Genomic DNA, 23,346 nt, shown 5'->3' with positions numbered 1-23,346 from the left:
TGCATCCCCTCTCTCTGCTCCTCCCCCACTCATGCTCTGTCTCTCCCTCAAAAATAAATAAAGCTTAAAAAAGAAGAAAATAATAAAATAAATGTGAATTAATAACAATGACAATAACAAATATTTATATTGCTATATGCCAGAAACTATTACAATATATTTACATATGTAGATAATTTAATCTTCATAATACTCCAATTAGGCTATTATTTCTACTTTACTGGTGAGGAAACCAAGGCCCAAGGGTTAGGTGAACTTTCCTGGGGTCACACAGCTGGTCACAGACACAGCCTGGATTCAAGTTAGACAGTCTAGCTCCAGATCCATGCCATTAATTACCATACTATATTGCTTCTCTAAATATAAAAAATATATAGTAGATATAAAGTTATATAAGGTTCTCAGTGATTTTTCTATATAACATGAAAGCTTTAATGCCATAGATGGATAGTGAAGTTTTGTTGATAACACGGACAAAAAATATGGGAAAAAACCCCAACTTGATAAAAATGGGGATATGTTCTTTATGGAATGTACAATATCAAACAAGTGTCCTGGTCTAAGTATACCGTTCTATTCATTTTGAGTTCTTAGGTAGCAATTCTACCTAAGATTAAGTACTGATTCTAAAGATTGCATTAGGGATGGATCCAACAATTTCTCAAAGCTTATGAGGAAATTTATACATTCTCCAAAATAAATTTTACTTTATTTATTATTAAACTAAAATGCATTACAACCAGTGTCTTTAGGGGAGGTTAGCACATGTGCAATGAAGGCAAACAAGAAGTTCCTAAATAGGTTTGGAATCCTTGTGCTCAATATGGATTCCAAGACAATGAAGCTAAAGTTATATTACTTCAGTAAGGCCACTTCCATTTTCTTCAAGTTCAACAAAGCTTTTATGGCGTTCCTGGGATAGATGCTAGGGACACAAGATGACTAAGACACCATGACCTGCAAGGAGTTTGGTCTACACTGCAAACACCAGGTCAATTCAATTCTTATTTGCCTTTTACTTATTAAAAACATTTTTTAAAAGTTTATTTATTTTGAGAGAGAGAGATAGTACATGAGTGGGGTAGAGGCAGAGAGAATTCCAGGCAGGCTCCACCCTGTCAGTGCAGAGCCCGACGTGGGGCTTGAACCCACTAACTATGAGATCATGACCTGAGCCAAGAGCAAGAGTTGGACACTAAACTGACTGAGACACCCAGGCACTCCTGATTTGCCTTTTAGAGTAAACATCTGTGGTATCTGATCTTCTAATTCAGTCCATATTGGAACTAGAGATTCAGTATCAGTGACTTACTCCCTGACACCTTAACTCAGTCTTACTTGCTAATATCTATTTTCTATTCTGATTGTTTAAAAAAAAAAAACCTATTTCTGAAATTGTTCTTACCTGTGTAAAAGTGCTGGGGTGCATAGTTGAAACTTGTGTGTGTAAGACAACTCTCTCTATCAAGGGTTTTGGACCAGTTATAAACCCTAGTCTCAACCTGCACAAAAAGAGAAAAGGTGCAATACCAATCCTGTATTAATATATATTACATGTCACTTTACTGCCTTCATTAGGAAGACAGTTGTAACCTGGGGACAAATGGGTCTAGACCACGAAAACGTTCTAATAAAACTAACTACTTGTTATTTAAAATACAAATTTAAGACTACATTAAAGATACAATGCAAATATGACCAAGTATTTTGAAGTGTGTTCTTTCATATATGAAACCCAAAACCTGACCAGTCCCACTACAACTTTAGATTAATGCTCACATACCTTTGATTTCTGGAGATGAATAAAGAAAGAAAAGGCATATATTAATAATCAAACTGATGCTTTAAGGTAAGGGGAATACAAGTATCTCAAATGAGAATTATTTGGACTAAAAGACACTCAGGTACAGTCTATCTTTTTTAGATCTGGCCATAAGTTGAGACACAAGGGCTTACCCAGAGGAGAGGACTTTTGAAAAAGAGTCAGCTCTGATGACACGCCCATCAACGTCCATGGAAAGAAATGTTGGTGCCCAGGACTTGAAATGGAAAAAACATGTATTGTTAGCTTGAGAACTCTGTTAGTGACTGTATAATTATTTTGTGTAGAGAATGGACAGGGCACAGGTTTGGATAGGAACACAGCCATCTTTTCTGTTACCTTAATCTCAACCCTTTAAAATGGAATAAGAAACAGAGATGCATGTTCTTTTATTAGTACCTGTCTTTCTTCATGGCTTTTCTGCCAGAAACACACAGAAGGGTTTATTCATTTGCTTAAGATGCTATTATTATGAATTTAGGGACACCTCAAATAGGCCCTGCTAGCCTCAAAGGTTGACATCCAGGATCAGCAGATTTTGAGGAAGGATTCAAGAAAAATTTGTCTGGATTAGATCAAAATGAAGAGGGCCAGCAGCAGTCAGGATTATCTAGAGAGAGAATGATCCTTAGAACAGCTAGAGAGAGAAAACAAGATGAGAAATTTAGTCAATCTGCAACATTGACTTCAATGTAGATGCATACAAGAAAAGGGGCCCGGTCATGTTGAGGGTAAAGAATAGGTAGGTAGATGTGGTATTCAGCAAGCTATATAGAAAAATCAAGAGTTTTGGTTTCTTTCCAGCAGATTTTAAGGGAGCATTGAATGCAAGTATATGTTCTCTGCAGACATGAGAGCAAATATAGTGTTTGATTTTGAAGAATCAGGCACTGGGAGTCTGTACCACCGCTGCTATCTATTAGGAGACCATGATCATGAAAAGTGGCATGCATGTATAGTGGAAAAGAATCTAAAAACCCATTATTCTGCAGGTAGAATCCCGGCCTTCAGGACAGGGATGGAAAATATGTGGCATGCTGCCAGTAATGCCTTTTCCTATGTCCATAATGGACATCACTAATTGGGCATGACCCTCTTTCTCTTTCAGTGTGGGTGCAGCTTCCCAATCCTTTGCAGACATCATTCTAGTCAGCCACTGCCAAGAAACTAGTTCATATCCCAAATGAAACCTACCTCATATCCCTTGTATGATGTTTAAAAAGCTATGAACTAGAATTTGGAGTTCAAGAAGACCATCAGCCCTGATTTACTGTTTGCCCAAATGCGTGGTATAGAGAGCTAGCTACTATTTTAAAGGTAAGTCTATTTCTGGAAAGAGCAGTAATGCCAGACATGAGAAATACCAATTCTGTGATAAAACTGAAAGATTTAAGATTGAAGTGGTAGCAAATTACTAATAATTTTATTTAATTTCCACATAAAGATAGATTAGCTCTGACTCAGCAGCCAGGCTAAAATCAAATCAGTGTAATAACTTACAACTTACCTTCCAATTGTGAAATAAATTCATATCACCACTTACCTTGTTGAACTGGAGAAAATAGTAAGGATCATCTTCTATTATGAGGAAATCATATTTTCTTGCAAGCTAAAAAAGGTCAAAGTCATATATTTAATTCTTAAGAACTGTCTAAGCTGACTGGAATCATAATTCTTTGTATCCATCCATCCATCCATCCATCCATCCATCCATCCATCCATCCAAGAAACTACTGAGTACTTATTGTTGTAGATAATGAAGATAGAGGGATGAACAAGGCACTGAGGGCTCTCGTTCACATGGAACTTACATTCCAAGTTCTGGGAAAGATGATATACATAAGACCATGCATAACGAAGAGAAGAAATACAGATGAGAGGTTTTAGGGGCTAGGGAAAACATTAAGCAGGGTGATATTGAGTGGGGGGTGGGGGCAGAGAGAGAGAGAGAGAAAGAGAGAGGAAGAGAGAGAGATAGGGTAGCTATTTCAGAGTGAATTATTGGGAAGCCTGTCCTGCCTGACAAGGTTACGCAAGAGCTCAGAATCACAGGATGGAGCCAGTTGTGCAAATATCAAGGAAGATTCTAAGCTGAGGGATGAGTGAGACCAAAAGCCCTTGGGTGGGGGGGGAAAAAAAAGAAAAAAAAAAACCTTGACATGTTTAAGGGATGGAAAGAAAGCCAGGGGGCTGCAGCAAGAAGGTGATAATAAATGACAAGGCCTGAGAAGAGACTACCAGGTCACATAGCTTTGGGAGGCAGGTGAAGGAATTTGGATTTTAATTGCAAGGGGAAGTCACAAGAGGAATGTAAACAGGAAGACCATGAGACTGGCTTTACATTTATATTTCAGCAGGGGAACGACATATATGCCTGGTTGCTGTGTGAAGAATAATTGGTTGAGGATCAAAACTGGAATGCAGCAGGGGTCCAGTGAGGAAACCATACTAGCAGACCAGTGAGGGAAGGTGGTGGCTGGGAAGATGGTGGGACTAAGGGGAGAAGAGAGAAACAGGTGGATTTGGATCCATTTGGTGGTGGAGTCCACAGGATGAACTGGATGTAGGGGGTTGGGAGAGGAGAGAAGGGAAAGAGAAGAATAAAAGGTGATTGTTTATGGTGGCACTATTTATGGAGATGGAGAATGTTAGGGGTGTGACTTGGAGGTTGGGGTGTGGCTGCACTAAATCGAGAGTTCTATTAGGTCATGGTAGGTTGGAAATGCCTATTAGACACTTATGTTGGATGTTGGAAACATAAATTGGATGGAGAAGTTGGATACAGAAGTCTGGCGTTCAGGGGAAAGGCGTTTCTATGATATAGAATGAAATTTACAGCCATACAACTGGATGAGACTATCTGGGAGTAGTACGTAAATAAGAAGAGAACTCAGGACAGAACTGTGGAATGCGTGAAAAATAAGACAATACTTCAAAAAATATATATATAAATGAGTGAAAGAAACTGTTTGAAAGCTTTCTTTATGATTCCAGTGTACAGTCTATACAGTTTAATATGACTTTGGTACTTATTTAAAAAAATTTTTTTTACATTTATTTTTATTTTTGAGACAGAGACAGAGCATGAGCTGGGGAGGAGCAGAGAGAGAGGGACACACAGAATGCGAAACAGGCTCCAGACTCTGAGCTGTTAGCACAGAGCCTGATGTGGGGCTCAAACCCATGAACTGTGAAATCATGACCTGAGCCAAAGTCAGACACTTAGCCAACTGAGCCACCCTGGTACCCCTTATTTGGAACTTATTAGCTGGGACACCTGGGTGGCTCAGTCGGTTGAGCATCCAACTTCAGCTCAGGTCATGATCTCGTGGTCTGTGAGTTCAAGCCCCACGTCCAGCTCTGTGCTGACAGCTCAGAGCCTGGAGGCTGTTTCAGATTCTGTCTTCCTCTCTCTCTGCCCGTCCCCCACTCATGCTCTGTCTCTCTCTCTGTCAAAAATAAATAAACATTAAAAATATTAAAAATAAATAAATAAAAGCTATTTGTAGCTAAAAATCTAGGGAACACAGTCAGGTACATAAAAGAGACTTTACAAAAGGCATACTTCTCTTATTTTTCAAAGATTTTTGTATAGCTAGGTATGTGTGTGATATTTAAAATTTTTTAAAATTTTTATTTATTAAAAAAATTTTTTTAACATTTATTTATTATTGAGAGACAGAGAGAGACAGAGCATGAGCATGGGAGGGGCAGAGAGAGGAGGAGACACAGAATCTGAAGGAGGCTCCAGGCTCTGAGCTGTTAGCACAGAGCCCTATGCAGGGCTCGAACTCACAAACTGTGAGATTATGACCTGAGCCGAAGTCAGATGCTTAACCGACTGAGCCACCACCAGACACCCCTAAAAAAATTTTTTTTAATGTTTATTTATTTTTGAGAGAGAGAGAGAGAGAGAGAGAGAGAGAGAGAGAGAGAGAGAGAGAGAGATTAGGGAAGGGGCAGAGAGAGAGAGGGAGACACAGAATCTGAAGTAGGCTCCAGGCTCTGAGCTGTCAGTACAGAGCCTGACATGGGGCTTGAACTATGAACCAGGAGATCATGACCTGAGCTGAAGTTGGACACTTAACTGACTGAGCCACCCAGGCACCCCTGTGTTTGATTTTTTAAAAAAATGTTTATAGTGGAAGCTTCGGCATCATAGTCAGTTACCTAAAAGAGACTTTACAAAAGGAGCATTACTTTTATTTTTAAAGAATTTCCTTGTAACCTGAAATGATAAGGAGTAGGAAAGAAAATTGACAAGTTGAAAATATAAATATAAAATAATGAAAATCAAACTTGGAGTCAAATATTAAATAACTTCCTAAAATTTAATATCGGGTCAAAAATACTATTTCCTTTTATATGAAAATAATCTATTAAAGGAAAAGAAAAATCTCATAGTTAACAAAGGATGGAGTAATTTCTTGTGTTTAAATTTATTAGAGCCCTTGGCATAGAGGACTTCCTTTTATTAAAAGCTATTTTCCTTGTAAGCAAGAGGCTAATAAGAGAGCTTGCACAGTACTCTTCTCAAACGTTGAAAATAAACAAGAACATGGCCACATACACCTTCTTTTAAAATACCTCATAGATTTCCTTCTTGCGGCTAGTTGTTAATGAGTTTCCAGTAGGGTTGTTGCCGTTTGGGACAGTGTAAAGAAATTTGGGGGTGTTTCTCTTGGGGTTTTTTGAGTCTTCTGGCTTCCATTTGGAAAGTACTTCTTTGAGGGAGCCTGGAATAATACCATATTCATCACTGGAAACATTAATAATGTTGCAGCCCAGAGGCATTAGCTGTTGAGCACAAAAAAAAAGGAAAGCCCAAGTTCAGACATGATTACAAAATGTGTCATCAATGGTTCTTCTTATACTAACCAAGAATGTTACCATTTAGACCCTTAAACATATAAACCTGCACTCAGCTCTATGCTACAAAGGTTGATGTTGTATATTCTCATTTTATCGTTGCCCTGGGGTAGATTCCATTATTGTTCGACAATATCCCCTGCCAGTTTCCAGAGGAAGGAGTATACTTCCTTGCTCTTCTGTGTCAGGATTGACCAATCCTATGTCTTGCTCTGGCTGATAAATTGTGAGCAGAAGTGATGTATGTTTCTTCCAAGCAGAAGCTTTAAAATCCCAGCTTGTGGTTCTTTATTTCTCTTTTCCCCTTGCTCTGAAACTGGGAGTGTCCCAGATAGAGACTGCTTCTGTCAGCTTGGGGCTTTGGATGGAGATGACATAGAACAGAGCTGCGGCTGCCTTTCGGTGGACATGGAATATATAAGCGAAATAAACCTCTCTAGCCATAAGCCAATGTGATTGGGGTCATTCATTATGCAGCATAACCTAGCCTCTTCTGACTGAATTATCTTTATAATTATAGTTAGAACTGGTTCATAAAGTAGATGTTTATTAATGAATGCTTTTTTTTTGACAAAGCCAAGTTAAACAGAAGGCATCTGTTATGCTAATACCTAAAATAGTTACTAGCAGAGGTGATATTCAAAATATTTAACAGGTGATATAGCATGGGAACATCAGAAACAGTATCTGACTGGAATAGAGTCCTGGAGGCCCCCTGCATTAATTCTGTATGATGGGAAGTTAAGGGTGGTCTTAGGGGAGGGGCCAGGGGAGCCAGGGTAGTGATGGGCATGAGGAGGTACAGGGAGGGCAGCAGTTTACCAGGGTATGTGCAAGTATTTCACATTTCACCAACTGCTAAGCCTGAGATGGCGAGTAGCGGCCTTGCTTATAGACCTAATTTTATAAAAATCTTGTGGAGTCTTATTCTTGGATGAATATAAAAAAAAATTGAAACTTAGGAAATAACAATAATTTAGTGAGGTTCTCAGAAAATAAAGTTTTCCAAAGGATAAGCAAACACTCTTAGCAGTCAAATGTGGAATTATGTACTAAGTGGGAATAATCCAGACAAATTTATGACAAATATAAAAATTCTTAGTCTAAGAAAGCACATCTACCATGAATAAAACAAATTAATATTGGGCCATGAAATAAATACATATTGCTTACTTGCACATTTCCTCAGTGTGGCACACAGCTTCTGCTTGGGTAGGTGAAAACATTTGTGCATGTGTTTACACAGACATTGGTTTTACATTCATGAGCATTATATAAGGAGTTTAGTAATTATTAATTAGTATCCAGTCATTAAGAAAAAGCAATTATTTTACTTTAGTTTTTATCGTGGCAAATAGGTATGCAACAAAAATTTTGCCATATTTAAGTGTGCAATTCATGGCATTAATCACATTCACAATGTGTACATCCATCATCACTATTGATTTCCCAACTTTTTCATCATTCCAAACAGAAACTCTGTACTCATTAATCAGTCACTCTCCATTCCTCCCTATCCCCAGGCCCTGCTAACCACTAACTTTCTGTGTCTGCAAATCTGCCTATTTTAGATATAAGAAACATATAAACGGAGTAATACAATATTTGTCCTTTTGTCTCTGGCTTCTTTCAGTTGGCATAATGTTCTCAAGTTTTATCCATTTTGTAGCATGTGTTAAAACTTTGTTCCTTTTTATGGCTGACTAATATTCTATCATATGTATATGCCACACTTTATCCATTCACTGGTTGATGTACAGTTGAGTTGCTTCTACCTTTTCGCCATTATGGATAATGCTGCACTGAACATTTGTGTACAATTATCTGAGCTCCAGTTTTCAGTTCTTTTGGGTACATACTTGGACTTGAACTAATCAATCACATGGTAATTCCACGTCTAATTTTTTGAGAAACTGACAAACCTTTCCACAGTGGCTGTACCAATTTACATTTCCACAAGCAATGTACAAGGGTTCCAATCTCTCCACATATTCAACAATACTTGTTATTTTACATTAAAAAAAAGTTGTCCTAGTAGGTGTGAGGTAGTATCTCCCTATGTTTTTGATTTCTATTTCTCTAATAACTAATGAGGGTGGGCAACTTTTCACGTGCTTATTGGCTACTTGTATATCTTCTTTGGAGAGATGTCTATTTAAGTCCTTTGTTCATTTTTAAATTAGGTTATTTGTTTTTTTGTTGTTGAGTTGCAGGAGGTCTTTATATATTCTGGATATTAAGTCCTTATCAGATATATGATTTGCAAATATTTTCTCCCATTCTGTAGGCTATCTTGTCACTTTCTTCATAATGTCCTTTGATACACAAAAGCTTTTAATTAAAAACATTTTTTTTAATGTTTATTTTTGAGACAGAGAGAGAGACAGAGCACAAGCAGGGGAGGAGCAGAGAGACAGGGAGACACAAAATCCAAAGCAGGCTTCAGGCTCTGAGCTGTCAGCAGAGCCCAACGTGGGGCTCGCACCCATGAACCATGAGATTGTGACCTGAGCCGAAGGTGGATGCTTAACTGACTGAGCCACCCAGGTACCCCACAAGTTTTTAATTTTTGATTAAGTCCAATTTATCTATTTTTTGTTCTTTTTGACTACGTTTTTGGTATCATATCTAAGAATTTAGTGCCATACCAAAGGTCATGAAGATTTGCCTGTATGTTTTCTCCTAAGATTTTATAGTTTTAGCTCTTCCACTTAGGTCTTTGATACATTTTGAGTTAAATTTTTATAAGGTGTGAGGTCAGGGTCCAATTTCTGTTTTTCCATGTGGAAATCCAGTTGTCTCAGCATGATATGCGGAAGAGACTATTCTTTCTCTATTGAATGGTTTGGTACCCTTACTGAAATAAATTGACCATAGATGTGTGGGTTTATTTCTGGACTCAATTCTATTCCATTGGTCTATATGTCTATCCCTATACCATTACCACACTATTTTGATTACTGTTGCTTTGAAGTTGGTTTTGAAATCAGGAAGTGGGAATCCTCCAACTTTGTTCTTTTTTAAGATTGTTTTGGCCATTTGGGTTCCTTCCAATCCCATATGATTTTAAGAATTGGCTTTTCTATTTCTGCAAAAAAGGCTACTGGAATTTGATAGGGACTATGTTGAATCTATAGTTTGCTTTGGTATTACTGACATCTAAACAGTATTAAGTCTTCCAATTGATGAATAGGTGATGTATTTCCATTTATTTGGATCTTCTTTAATTTCTTTCAACAGTGTTTTATAGTTTATAAGTGCCAGTCTTTTGCTCCCTTTGTTAGATTTAATTTCAGATATTTATTCTTTTGGCTGTTATTATAAATGGAATTATTTTCTTAATTTCCTTTTCAGGTTGTTCATAGGAAAAGCATTTTTTATAGTATCAATTTTATCCCTACTTAGAAGTTTTGAGAAAATATGCCTTTCATTAACACTATATTATTGTTTTATGTATTAATTTTAAAGACGGTATTAAACTCGAAAAAGAGAGAATCCATGATATTAGAATCAACAGAGCATAAAGGTCATCTCATTCATTTCCCTATTTTAAGCTAGAGTTACTTTTCTAACACTTGTGTTAAATGACAGTTCAGAGTAACTTTGAACATCTTCAGTGATGGGCAATAAGTACCTTACCTCCCTAGGAAGTCAGGAGCCAGGTGAGGCTCATGGCTAGGAAGTTATTACATTGAGTTGAAATAGCTTCCCTGTAGTTTCCACCCTTTCATTCCAGTTCTGTTAACCTGAGGACATGCAGAAGTCAATCCATGGCTATCCTAAAGTATTGTGCCCCAAACAAACCTAATTCTCAATGGTGTGTTCTGATTAGTGCACAGTACAGCCAGATGACCAGCTTCCTCATTCTGGATATTATAGTCCCATTAATTTAATGCTAGAGTGGAAAGTCCTAATTATACCATGTTGGCTTACCGTTATGTTAAATTGACATACAACATGATTATACTTAGGCATACGGTAATAAAAGATGGTAATGGAAAGATACGGTTTTGTAAATGAAGTTACATTTCAAGTGAAACATGAAGAAAGCTGGACGTGATTTTGCACAACCTAATTTTAGCATCTACATATTTAGATTTTGTAAAAAGAAATGTATAAAGTGGAGGGTACGCTTAACATATTTTACATATATCATTTAAGATTCTCCTATCTTATTTTTCAGTGGACAGATAATTCTAAAGGTACAATGTTTTCTTCTTATGTATTATAAGAAAGAGAGTTGCCTTTTATAAAAATGTGTACTCACAGCTTGAAGTGTTCCTGAGTAAACAGGTTCATTAAGGAGGACATTATCTCCAGGATTAATGATCATTTCAAACACCTAACAAAAGAAGCATAGGTTAGGTTGGATAGTATTGTTTCAATTCTTAGAGCCCCTTTTTTTTTGAGCTCATTAGGATTCTACAGTAGGATTTGGCAAATTTTCTGTAAAGTGCAGGATGGTACATATTTTGTGGGCCATAATATCTCCATTACAACTATTTATCTCTGCCTCTATAGTGAGAAAGCAGCCAAAGACAATACGTAAACCAATAGGTGTGGCTGAGTTCCAACAAAACTCTATTCATAAAGTCAGATGAAGCCTAGATTTGGCTTTTCAAGCTATGCATAGTTTTCCAACCTCTGTTTTAGGGTAAGATAACTAGCTTGACTCTAAAATTCATTTATTCCTTTTATTCCTTCTTTGAAAATATACTAAATATTTACTCTAAGCCAACACGGCGTATGGTATGGAGACAAAATGATGAGCAGAGCAACAAGGTTCTTATCCTCACGGAGGTACTAGTCCAATGGGAAAGCTAGATGCTAATCAAATAACTAAATAAATGTATACTTAAAAACAATGGTGAGTTCTATGAACTATAGATGCACAATGCTATAAGGGCTCACTGAAAGAGGACTTGGACAATCCGGGAATTCCAGGCATTCAGGGAAGGCTTCCTTGAGGAAGTGATGAGATGGTATAGGGGATTACAATAGGTACATTTTGAGAAACTGAAAGAATTCTGTGGCTTAAAGTGGGACGTAAAGGGGAAGATGGCGTGAGATCTGATAGAAGTAGGCAGAGAAATACCATGTTGGCATTCAAGCCACATGAGGCCAGTAAGAATTTTAGGTAGAGGCTGGGAAGGAGGAGTCACATTATCAGATATGCATATTGGGAAGATATTTCTGGCAACAATATGAAAGAATAAAAGATGAGTGAGAACACATGTGGAAAGTTTGGGAAATTTTGGGATTCTCTGGAACGTTTTTGCTGTAGTTCTGGAGAAAGATGCAGATATAGCCTGACCAACAGTGACAATGGAATTGGAGAGGAAAACTGAAGAGGTATTTAGAAAATCCATGCCAAGAGAACACAATTATGGATTATAGAAGAATGAGGAAGGGGAACCCTGAAGACTGACTCCTGGAGGGAGTGATGCTATTCACTGATAAACAGAACCACAAAGTTGTCCATCTCTGGGGGACAAGGTGATGAGTATGTTCTGGTTTGAGATGCCTTTGAAACATTCTGTCACAGTTCCAAGTGGACAGATGGATAACATGGATTTGGAAGGAATGTGTAAGTTACTAGCTATGATGAGCACAAGAGTGTAAATGGAGGTACCCAGGGAAAGTATATGGACTGAGGGGAGAAGAGGTTTGAGGACTGAGCCTTGAAGTCTAATAAATGATGGATATGTAGAAGGGGACACTGCAAAGAAGGCAGGACAATTGGGCCAGTGAGGTGTTGAGAGAATCAGAGAAGAGTGTTTCAGAAAGGATGGGAAAATCAACAATGTTAAAGGATATTTAGAGGTCAGGTAAGACAGGCTTGACAAATTTTAGGAGATTTTGCAGACAATATGACCTAGACAACAGATACTTCTAGCCTAAATCAAAGGGGGTCTTTTATGACTAAATCTTACATAACTTGTGGAATCATCTTTTCTTTCCTTGTGGTGTGTCACAATCCTTGGTTCAAGCCTCTCCTTCCTCATCTTAAACCTATATCTCATGACAAACAGTATGGCCATTATCAACTGAGATAGACAATTTGACTTTTGTTTCCTGATTTTGCCCAGGATGTTCTCTTTCCTTTTTCCTTATGAGGTTTTGGCCTTATATGACAAACAGTATCCACCTCCAGAAAGTTTCCAAGTGATTCAGCTTTACAGGACATCCTAGGACTAAACAAATTACTTGGGTGGCATGTCCATTGTCAATAGGTCAAATGAAAACCTAATTATATACATTTTCTATGTCCATTAGGGGACATGAGGATATCAAATAACCTAAATGAAAAGAAGGCTGTTTATTATCTGGTGGCACTGTTTAATAGATGCAGACAGAGACACAGGTGACTAAAATGATATCTATCTTGGAGAACAAAGTGGAAGGAATAGTAAACCAGATTCCCACTAAGGCCTCTATAATAACGTGTGTGTAAATGAGTGAGTTATTGATGTATTTGACCATCTATGCTATCTTCCTTTGATATGATGGATATTGTGACAGATAAAGAAATTGTCTTGAGCATCTTTCTGGGAAAAAAAAGGTTCATAGTATACCTTCCTAAGAATTTAACTGAAAAGACCTTTTTTCATATTAGTCTATGGAATCACAATTGTTTCTCTTCAAGCAAACACTCAAACGGTAGCTAATCTTCCTTTTCCCCCAATTAAATAAAAAAATAGGGAGGAAAAATTATATTCTTATTACTTCAATACATCATGCTGTAATAATAATTTAATTAAAATTCATTAAAGCTGAGGCGCCTGGGTGGCTCAGTTGGTTGGGCATCCATCTTCAGCTCAGGTCATGATCCCACAGTTAGTGGGTTTGAGCCTCACATCCGGCTCTGCGGTGACAGATCAGAGCCTGGAGCCTGCTTTGGATTCTGTGTCTCCCTGTCTCTCTGCCCCTCCCCCCTTGCTCTCTGTCTCTTGAAAATAAATAAATGTTAAAAAAATTTTTTTTTAAATTCATTAAAGCTAACTAGATTACAGCTTTCACATTTTCATAAGAAGAAAAACAAAGCTACTATGGTTTAAGATAAGTAAGAGCACTTTTTAATCTAGATATGAAGACTGAATGTAGAGAATCTTTAGGACTAATTATTCATGAAAAAGAAAAGAAAAAAAAAAACAGATGAAATCGAGAACCATAGGTACAGTCTCTTTATTATGAAAACCCCCCAATGGTGGTTATAGATTTCCTATAACCCAGGAGAGAGGCAGATGGAATAACTGAGAAAGAGAGACACACAGAGAGAGAGATAACATGAGAACTAACCCAGAAATAAGTCAGAGACAGACATACATAGAGATCTAGGGAAGCACATATTCAAGAAGTCCAGATGTAAGCAGTTGTGAACACAGATGATTATATAAGCAGCCATGCAAAATATTTACATTTCACTTCAGGACTATCAGGATATCCCCTCTAAAGAATTTAAAAATCATATTGAAATTTCATAACTACATAAATCAAAATGTAACCTGAGTCTGAGCCAAATGAATTAAGCAGTGCTCACTAAGCTTCTGGTAGGAGTTGAGTATTCCCTTCATGGGAATCTTGTTTTAATGACTCCTAGCTATGGGTTATTAACCACATGATCTACACTGAAGAAAAACCAGGTTAGTGAATGTCTTTAAATTCCATGTTTAAAGTTCTAGGTAAAGATAGACTACCAGTAACTCATAAAACATGATCCTCTTGTGGTTAGGAGAGAGGAGTGTATTTATGAACATATTTCTTTTAAAAAAAATTTTTTTTCTTAACATTAAAGAAACATTATATTTATTTTTGAGAGAGAGAGACAGAGTGAGAGTGGGCGAGGGGCAGAGAGAGAGGGAGACACAGAATCTGAAGCAGGCTCCAGGCTCTGAGCTGTCAGCACAGGGCCTGATGTGGGGCTCGAACCCACAAACTGCAAGATCATGACTGAGCTGAAGCCACCCAGGCGCCCTGAACATAAATATGATTCTTAATGTGGGGTTCCCTTTCCTTTCAGTCTTACCTTACAAAGGCCGTCTTGGCTGCCAGATGTTACACATAAGTCCATTTTTCCTTGGCTGGTTGGATAATTGATGGTGGGAGGATTATGCAATTTTACTTGTAACTGTTTTAGCCAGGACAACAGCTCGGGGATTCTACAGCATAAAATGTATTTTCAAATTTATGGTATTAAAAATTGTAATAATAGTAGATAAGAATTAGATGGTAGCTTTATATTATGCACTTTATACATTCAATTTAAAAATCTTCAAATGCTTTTTGCTAATATTAATATCCCTATTTATAGTAGAAGGTAACAGACTGAGATTAAGAAATTCACATAAAGTTAGTCAGCTTACATTAAATGAGCTAAGATATGAATCTCCATCTTTCTTATTCCAAAGCCTGGTCTCTTTTACACTAGAGCACTCACTGCATCATCAATTCTTTGTTATCCTAGGAAATTTTCCATAGGCTACCTAGAAGTTCAATCTCAAGTTCTTTGTATCATGGAAAGAAAAGCCTATGTGTCTATTACACATAATTCATGTTTACATAATGTGCTATATTTAAGTGTCCTTTTTAATCACAGAACAAAGAAAATTTAATGAAGTATAATTTGTAGACACTATATAAATTACTCTTTATCATTGGAAGAAGACCAGCTAAGAAAAATCATAAAGTGTATGTTCCAACTTTGTTTTAAGAAATTAAAGACCTCTGCATTGAGGGCTAAGTATCTGCATAGGTGTCTGCAACTATTAAGGGAATCTAATTATTACAAAATTACCCCCAGACTTAAAATTGCTTCTTCCTGGATTGTCCTTTTCCTCCTTTATCCCACCTGGTTTCTTCCTCTAGTTCTCCCTCTCTGTCTCTCTCTCTTTTTTTTTTTTTTTCAGTTTCGTCTCCAATAGTACTTCCTCTTAGAAGCCTTCTCTGAGTCTCCCCATCATTTAAAGTCAAGGAGCAGTCACGGAGGGGGTGTTAAGCATTCAATGCATCTGTTACTCTTAATTATTCTTTGGAAACTCTACCCCAAACCTTCCTACCTGTTGAATACCCAGTTAAAAAAGGCACAGCACTTTATCAATGGGCCTTGGAATATTACTCATGAAAGTAAACCAACAAAATTATGTTATCTATTGATAGCTACCCAGCACTCTGAGAATACTGAAGTGCTCTCTTCATCATCTCTTCATTAAACTGGATGGGCTCTCCATTGTCTACGGTGATAACAGCAGTCTTAAAAGGGAAGGTGTTGGGGTTTGGTGATCCAGTAGCCAAGGAGATGACCGATTTCGGTGCCCTGCTCAATGTCTCAGCTATGATAAGTTTGGAAGAGAAGAAGAAACACTTTCAGTGAAGATTTTCATAAACAGAGATAGCTCGATGTATTGCATTATAGTCCATAAAACTGTAAAGTTGAACAATTTCTAGTGATAGAATGCTAGTCGAAAATAAGCACATAAAATAACTTCTTCTGGACCGGCCTCACTGGTGGAGGAACTAAAGACTGGAGATGTCCAACTAAGAAGGCGGAGGGATCAGGAAGGTAAGCAATGGGCCATGATAACAGAAAACCCTCCTCCATTTAGCGCCTACCGGACTGTCAAGCTTCGAGGCTCACTCCTTTCTCTCCAATTTACCAGACCCTCCAACTCCGCACACACCTGCACATTGTGCCAAACCAACATCTACTCATGTTGCCGGCAAGAGCCTTTCTAGACAGCACACCCTCCCTCTTGCACGGACGTGTCCCACAACAGCCTGTGCCTCTCTCTCTATTGCTACACTGGAGCAGAGATAACCAATTCGGTGCCTTCCGTTCCAGCACGAGTTCTCCGAAAACAAAGTCTGTGCCTGCTTCAGGTTTGCACGCAGAGCCTGGCTCACAGAGGCTTTCACAGTTTAATGAAAGGGTGCAATTGGAGCGGACCCTAGGCACCACCGTTAGTGGCTCTGCAGCAGCCCCCCCCCGCCCCGGAGCAGAGGCGCCAGCCCAGGACTCACTCATGATTCGGATGGCAGAAGGCTTTCTCGCTGCGCTCGTGGCCGTGAGGAACCGTGAGTAATTCATGTCCGATATCCAACCTTCGGTAGCTGAAAACTAGAAAAACAAAATAGCCGCGTCAGGTAGTGCCTCCCAACTCCGGAAACGCCACCTGGGTCGTCCCCCCGCCGCTGAAACTCCCCGGCTGGGGACTGCGCTCAGCGTCTGGGTCCCTAACGGGCCTGGGCCGGGTAGCAGACTGGCCCAGCGCACCGCAATCCAGGCTCCGCTGCGTGTCCCGGGCCCGGGCCCCACGCGCTCTGGCCGCTCACCGCGGGGGCCGGGGCAGGTCCCACCTCGCCCGGGCCTGCCTCGCCCCCTCCCGCCCAGCGCCGCAGCCTATGGCCGCCCGCCGCGCGCGCCGGCCCGCCTGGGGTCAGCGCCCTCTGCGCGGGGCGGGCGGGGTAACGGCCTGTCGCGAGGCACTTGCACCCCTGGGCCAGTGCCTGAGTCCATTCAGAGGGAGCCCGACTCTTGACCTCGTAGCTGGGAGTCGCCGCAAGACAGGGGCAGGGTTGGCCTGGACGCCCTCCTGGGAGCTTGCTGAGGGGCTGGTGGGGGTGAAGGGGGAGGTGGGGAGGGCCGGAAGTCCACCCCGATCCTAAGCCTGGAGTACCATCTGGTGGCTGCTTTGATCCATTGCAGCGGGCTTCCTAAACTGCGTTGGGCCTGGTACGCACCCCACATTTCTGCGCTGGTGGTTACCTGGCTGGCCTTCTCTGGCAGAGCAGCTGGCGCGTTTCATGCCCCTGGACGCTGTTGCGTTTCATAATGACCTTTCATTATATAAGTATCGGCACCATCTCGGGAAGTCACCAAGGCGACCCAGGTGATTTCCAACGTAACTTTCAGATGTGAACATTTGAGAGTGAAGGTGGAATGTTGAAACGTATTTCGAGGGTCTCCTCGAAGTTTGGTGTCTTTCCCTCCCCTTGGATTTTCTGACCATTCATTATGGACTTAGTTTAGATTTAGGATTTAGATTTATCTCTTTGGGTCTAGCACTCTGTCCTCTTTTCTTACAGAATAATCCTCCCCACCTTCCACTGCCCCCGCTCCACCCCCAGTTATCTCTGTGATTTCACCTTCCCGAATCACCAAAATGGAATGCACAGTTTTCCATGTGAGTGAGCATTTAATGAGAGACGATTTTGAGACTGCCCCTCTTTTTTAAATTCTTAAATGGCTATAAAAGAGTCATTTATTTTTAACAAATTCCAAACTGGCTTCATTCATTCAGTAAACATTGAGTACTTCCTGGATAAGTGTTGACACACTGGTCAAAGGGCTCTCTTCTAGACGTGAATAAATTGGTCCAAGAGACACTTCTATCCTTATCCAGGTCCTGGCAACAAAAGGATGAGATAACCCAGTGAAATACTTTATGCCAACAGCTAAATACCAGAAGGGAATGTTATTAGTAAAGCTGCTAGAAACCCAAGAGGCAGTGGAGTTCTGGATTCAGAAACTTCAAGTCGTTTAAATCCCACTTGATGATTTACCAGCTGGGTATCTTTGGACAAGTTACTCTTTTGTGCTTAAGTTTTGTCATGGGGCGGTTGGCAGGATTAAATGCGAGCATCCCTATTAAGCACATGAACACATTAGCCTGCATATTGTAAAAACACTCAATAAATGTTAGCTGGGTTTTTTGGGGGATGCACTGTCAAAGCAGAGACTTGTGAGGGGCTTGATCTCCTGAACGATGAGATCATGACCAGAGCCAAAATCAAGACCACACTGTTTAACCAACTGAGCCACCCATGCGTCCCAAATATTAGCTGTTATTATGAATAGTTACAGTGTTTTTACTTAAGTACTCAGCCTCCAAAGTTTTTGGCTGGAGAAACTGCTTGGGAACTTTTTAAGGCAAATTGTGTCCTTAGTTCATTCATGAATGCATTAAGGATCTTCCTTGAGATGGTGTATTTTAAAAAGAGTTTCCCCTGAATGTTTCCAGAAATTAGCTCAAGAACCTCTAAATACATCTAAAAGTATAGGTCAGGGTTAATTATGAAATATAACTAAAAATATTGATATTACTGGATACTCCAGCTTCTTTTTTGCCTCCAATAAGTGTGGTCACCTCTGACACTTAACACAAACCTAAACTTCCCTTTGATAGTGGGAAAGGGTGAAAGGAGTTTGGAGTTTGGGGCCAAGGAAACATTGAAAAGATTAGCTTTTGCAACCACATTCATGCACACATCTGTGGCTCTTATAATATTTATTATATACGCATTAAAAATAATGCAGAACTAATCCCTCCTCCCCCCTTACCAGTCAGTAGAACACAATTCCAGGAACCCAAACTAAAGAGACTTAAAGCCATCAAGTCATAAGATTCAGGTTTTCAGCCCTGGAGTTGAATAGGTAGGATGGTTAAGGGTGCTGATTGATTATAAGTGGGGTAAAGATTTAGGCCAGGTATGAAGGCTGAGAATTGGCCCACGAGGAGGGCTAATGGAATGCACGGGCCCTTAGGGTTGTGTTCAGAAAATGTGAGGCAGAAAATGGTCACTGTGATGGTAAAGGGACAGGCAAGAGTTAAATTCGAGAGAGGTTACCTGCCAATAAGAAGCTAAAAATTGCCAGAGAAATCAAACAGACCAGACTTTGAATTTGTCAGGAGCTGCAGCAGAAGGAGTTCCCCTGAGGGGATAAGATGAATGAGCAAGGTTCACAGCTCAGTGCTGCCTTTTTACAGTCTTGGCATAGGACTGCCTCCAGTAGAATTAAAGGGGGGGGGGCAGTTCTGGGTCCAGTCATTCTGTAAACATTTATTGAGTGCTTGCTCTGTGCTAGGAACTGTAATAAATTAAAAAATCTAATGGAGACAAGTCACTGGTCTGGAAGAGCAAGTGTTTGTTGGTTGAGGGGTTAACAGTTTCATATAATTCAACATCCACAGCAGAGGGCCAAGCTACTAAGAGAGGCGGAGAGAAGGTAGTGGTTATTTCCAATGGACCGAAGTTCTCCATTGGGTTAGGATTATAAGCTTCTTTTCTTCTCAAAGTTCTATTATGATCTTGGTCATGGTCGTAGTCTAAAATCGAACAGGGTCATGCACAGGCTAATTGTCATCCTTTACTATTTTCACTTAAAGGTGAGAATTGCTTGTCACTTGATGGATTTATCACAGGGCCTTTTCCACAATCTGTGAGAGAATGGAGTTTCAGAACATCAAATCTGTTCAAAAAAATACTGCTGACATTTCTAATTTGTGTACTTTGGGGCTAGACTGTTGGGACCATTTTGGGTGGTGAATGGAGATGGAAAATGTGTGTGTTTAGGGGGCTGGTGTGGGAAAGTATCTTGTAAACCATTCTTGTGGGACAAGTTATCCCCAAATTTTAGCAGCTGCATTATTCTTCTGGGGCTGCCATAACAAAATACCACAGACCAAGTGGCTTAAACAACAGAAAATTGTTTTCTCTAGTTCTGGAGGCAAGAAGTCTGGGTCAAGATGTCAGCAGGTTTGGTTTCTCTTGAGGCCCCTCTCCATGGCTTGCAGATGGTGGCCTTCTGACTGTGTCTTCACATGGCCTTTTCTTTGTGTGTGGCCATCCCTTGTATTTCTTCCTCTTCTTACAAGGACAACAGTCATCTTGGATTAGAGTGCCATCCTAACAATCTCATTGAACCTTAATTACCTCTGTAAAGGCTCTGTCTCCAAATACAGTCACTTTGGGGTTAGGGCTTTAACATATGAATATAGGGTGGAGGACACAATTTAGTCCATAACAGTAGTTAAAATGTCAAACAGTTATCTTATAATTTCTGTGGGTCAGGAATTCAGTAGCAACTTGGCTGTCTCAGTTCTGACTAGGGTTGTCTCAGGAAGCGGAGGTCAAGATCAATGGTTAAGGCTGCAGTAATCTGAAAGCTTGTCCCTAGGACTAGATAATCTGCTTCTAAAGTGGTTCATTCACATGATGTGTTAGTTTCCTGGGGCTGCTGTTGTAACAAAGTGCCACAAACTGGGTGATTTAGAGCAACCGAATTGTGTTGTCTCTGGTCTTGGGGGCTAGAAGTGCAAGATCAAAGTGTTGGCAGAGTGGTTCTTTCAGACAGCTGTGAGGGAGAATCTATTCCATGCCTCTCTCCTAGGTTTTGGTGGTTTGCTGGCAGTCTTTGATCTTCTGTGGCTTGTACCTGCTTCATCCTGATCTCTGATTTCATTTCCACTTGGCATTCTCCCTGTGTGCATGTCTCTGTGTCCACATTTCCCTTTTTCATAAGGACACCAGTCATACTGGATTTAGTCTACCTTTAATGACTTTGTTGTAACTTGATTACCTCTGTAAAAACTCTATAGAGTTATCTACAGATAAGGCCAGATTTTTAGGTACTGGGGGTTAAGACTCCAACTTATCTTTTGGGAGAGAGGGACACAATTTAACCCATAACACATGACTATTGGCAGAAGACCTCTTGCTGGCTATTGGTAGAACTGAGTTGCTTTCCATGTGTACCTCTCCATAGAGTTGTTTGAATGCCTTAATGATGTGGCTTCCCTCAGGTTGAATGACCCAAGAAAGAAAGGAAGAGGCTTCAATGCCTTCTATGACCTTATCTTGGAAATCACACTGCCACTTTTGATATATTCTTTTTATTAGAAATGGTTAAGTCCAGTCCACTCTCGAGGGGAGGGGAATCAAGGTCCACATTTTGGAGGAAGGAATGTCATGAAATTTGGACTTTTTAAAAAAGATTTTACTTTAAAAAATTTTTTTTCAATGTTTATTTATTTTTGGGACAGAGAGAGACAGAGCATGAATGGGGGAGGGGCAGAGAGAGAGGGAGACACAGAATCGGAAACAGGCTCCAGGCTCCGAGCCATCAGCCCAGAGCCCGACGTGGGGCTCGAACTCACGGACTGCGAGATCGTGACCTGGCTGAAGTCGGACGCTTAACCGACTGCGCCACCCAGGCGCCCCAAGATTTTACTTTTAAATAATCTTTACACCCAACATGGGGCTCGAATTTACAACCCCGAGATCAAGAGTCACATGATCTACCAACTGAGCCAGTCAGGTACCCCATGGGCATGTTTTAAAACTACTGCAGATGTGATGCACGGTTAGGTCAAATTAGACAAAAGTATTAATTAGGGTAGTGGCATAAAATTAAGTCAGGAATCAAGTCATAGAGATTATACGAGTCATAAATGCTAGAATCAGGCCCTGAACACTCAAGACAGGAGGAACCGAGTAGTTAGATAGGTAAGGTTAGTTATTGGAGAGACTAAACAAAAGATTATTTTATATAAAAAGAGAAAGAACTCTTCCGAGGAAGAAAGTTGTACCTGCAAAGCTGCCTTTTTAATTTCAGATATTGTGTTTTTCAGTTTTATAATTTCCATTTGGTCCCTTAAAAAGTTTCTATTTTTCTGTTGAAATCAACTATATTTTTCATCATTGTAAACATGTTTTCCTGGAACATTCTAAGGCCAAGGAAAGCAGTAGCAGTTGGTTTATCATTGTTACAATAGTTGCTCTCAAATCCTTGTCTGCTAATTGAAATGTCTGGGTCATCTCAGAGTTAATTTCCTTCATCTTTTTTCCTGAGATGAAGTCACATTTGTCTGGTCCTTAATAAACTGAATACTTTCAAATTTATCTTGGCATGTGACTGTTATGCTGTAAAGACTGTGAATTCTGGTATAGTCCTCTAAAAGCATTGAGGTTTTTTTTGTTTCAGCAGGCAATTAAATTGGTTCACATCAGAGTATAATTTCTATCTCTTGGGCAGCAGTTAAAAACTCAGTTCAGCTCTTTTATCTTTAGCTGGGCTGCTCTGAGGTATTTTCTGTACGTGCATGCTGCGTGGTTCAAGGATCAGTCAGGGACTTGGGCAGAGAATACACAGACTTATACACAGAATTTGGGACGCCGTCTCTCAAGCTCTCTTTTCTGGGATTTTGCCCTTCACTTTTCAGTGCCTGTGGTTGCTCTGAACTCTGTCCTTTTGTTCTTTAGACCAGAGAGACTGCAGTTTTCTCCCTGGAGCTAGCTGCCCCATGAGGTGTTCATTTTGGCCTGTTCTTGTGCTGGAAGTTGTAAAAATAGGAATCTCTTATTACAAGTATAGATTCCCTCCAGATTCTGCAGGCTTTTGTTTACTCTGGAGACTCCAGGTTTTCTTTGTTTCCATTTCTCTTCTTTCCTTTCCTCTCCTTTCCTCTGACCTTCCTTCCTTCCTTCCTTCCTTCCTTCCTTCCTTCCTTCCTTCCTTCCCTTTTGCATTTTGTGCAGAACTTATATTTGTTGTCTTCAGGAGGTTTGGGTCCAACAGGATCATACTTATTTATATCCAAAATAGAAGCCTATGGCTGCAGCCTTTTTAAAAGGATGGGAGGTAATATAGTTCAGTGAATATGGCCAAGGGACTATTAGACTTTACCACTTGCACTCTGTGTGTCCTTGGGCAAATTCTTTATTTCTAAGTCACCTAGAGTGTAAATTGCATTAAGATGTTACCCATCTCATAGGATTCTTATCAGTGTTAGTTTTTTTTTTAATGTTTATTTATTCTTGGGGGGGAGAGAGAGAGAGAGAGAGAGAGAGAGAGAGAGAGAGAGAGAGAAAGAGAGGGA

General features: G+C 39.8%; 1 protein-coding gene and 1 long non-coding RNA gene across 7 annotated transcripts in view; one reads left to right on the top strand and one right to left on the bottom strand.

Moving 5' to 3' along the window:
- LOC111560135 overlaps nt 1–3,953 on the top strand; it is a 297,662-nt gene extending 293,709 nt beyond the window's left edge. The window contains exon 17 of the long non-coding RNA XR_006596594.1: nt 2,931–3,953. This is a non-coding gene — a long non-coding RNA (uncharacterized LOC111560135). The remainder of the gene's footprint in view (nt 1–2,930) is intronic.
- AADAT (aminoadipate aminotransferase) overlaps nt 1–17,319 on the bottom strand; it is a 32,018-nt gene extending 14,699 nt beyond the window's left edge. For 3 of the 6 annotated variants that reach the window (XM_019828714.3, XM_003984863.5, XR_006596592.1), the window contains exons 1-8: nt 16,709–16,955; nt 15,852–16,020; nt 14,718–14,850; nt 10,959–11,033; nt 6,410–6,619; nt 3,366–3,431; nt 1,957–2,039; nt 1,406–1,502 (exon numbers count right to left, since the gene is read on the bottom strand). In XM_019828714.3, coding sequence (XP_019684273.2) covers nt 1,406–1,502; nt 1,957–2,039; nt 3,366–3,431; nt 6,410–6,619; nt 10,959–11,033; nt 14,718–14,850; nt 15,852–16,020; nt 16,709–16,775 — 900 coding nt within the window. In that variant the 5' untranslated portion in view covers nt 16,776–16,955. The other 3 variants (XM_023252669.1, XM_023252670.2, XM_023252671.2) reach the window with 3 other exon arrangements.
- Between the last annotated feature and the right edge of the window lie 6,027 nt (nt 17,320–23,346).

Source organism: Felis catus, chromosome B1 (assembly GCF_018350175.1).
Source record: "Felis catus isolate Fca126 chromosome B1, F.catus_Fca126_mat1.0, whole genome shotgun sequence".
NCBI classification, from domain to species: domain Eukaryota; kingdom Metazoa; phylum Chordata; class Mammalia; order Carnivora; family Felidae; genus Felis; species Felis catus.
Note: the sequence above shows the minus strand (reverse complement) of the source record. Positions and strands in the feature narration are given on the sequence as shown.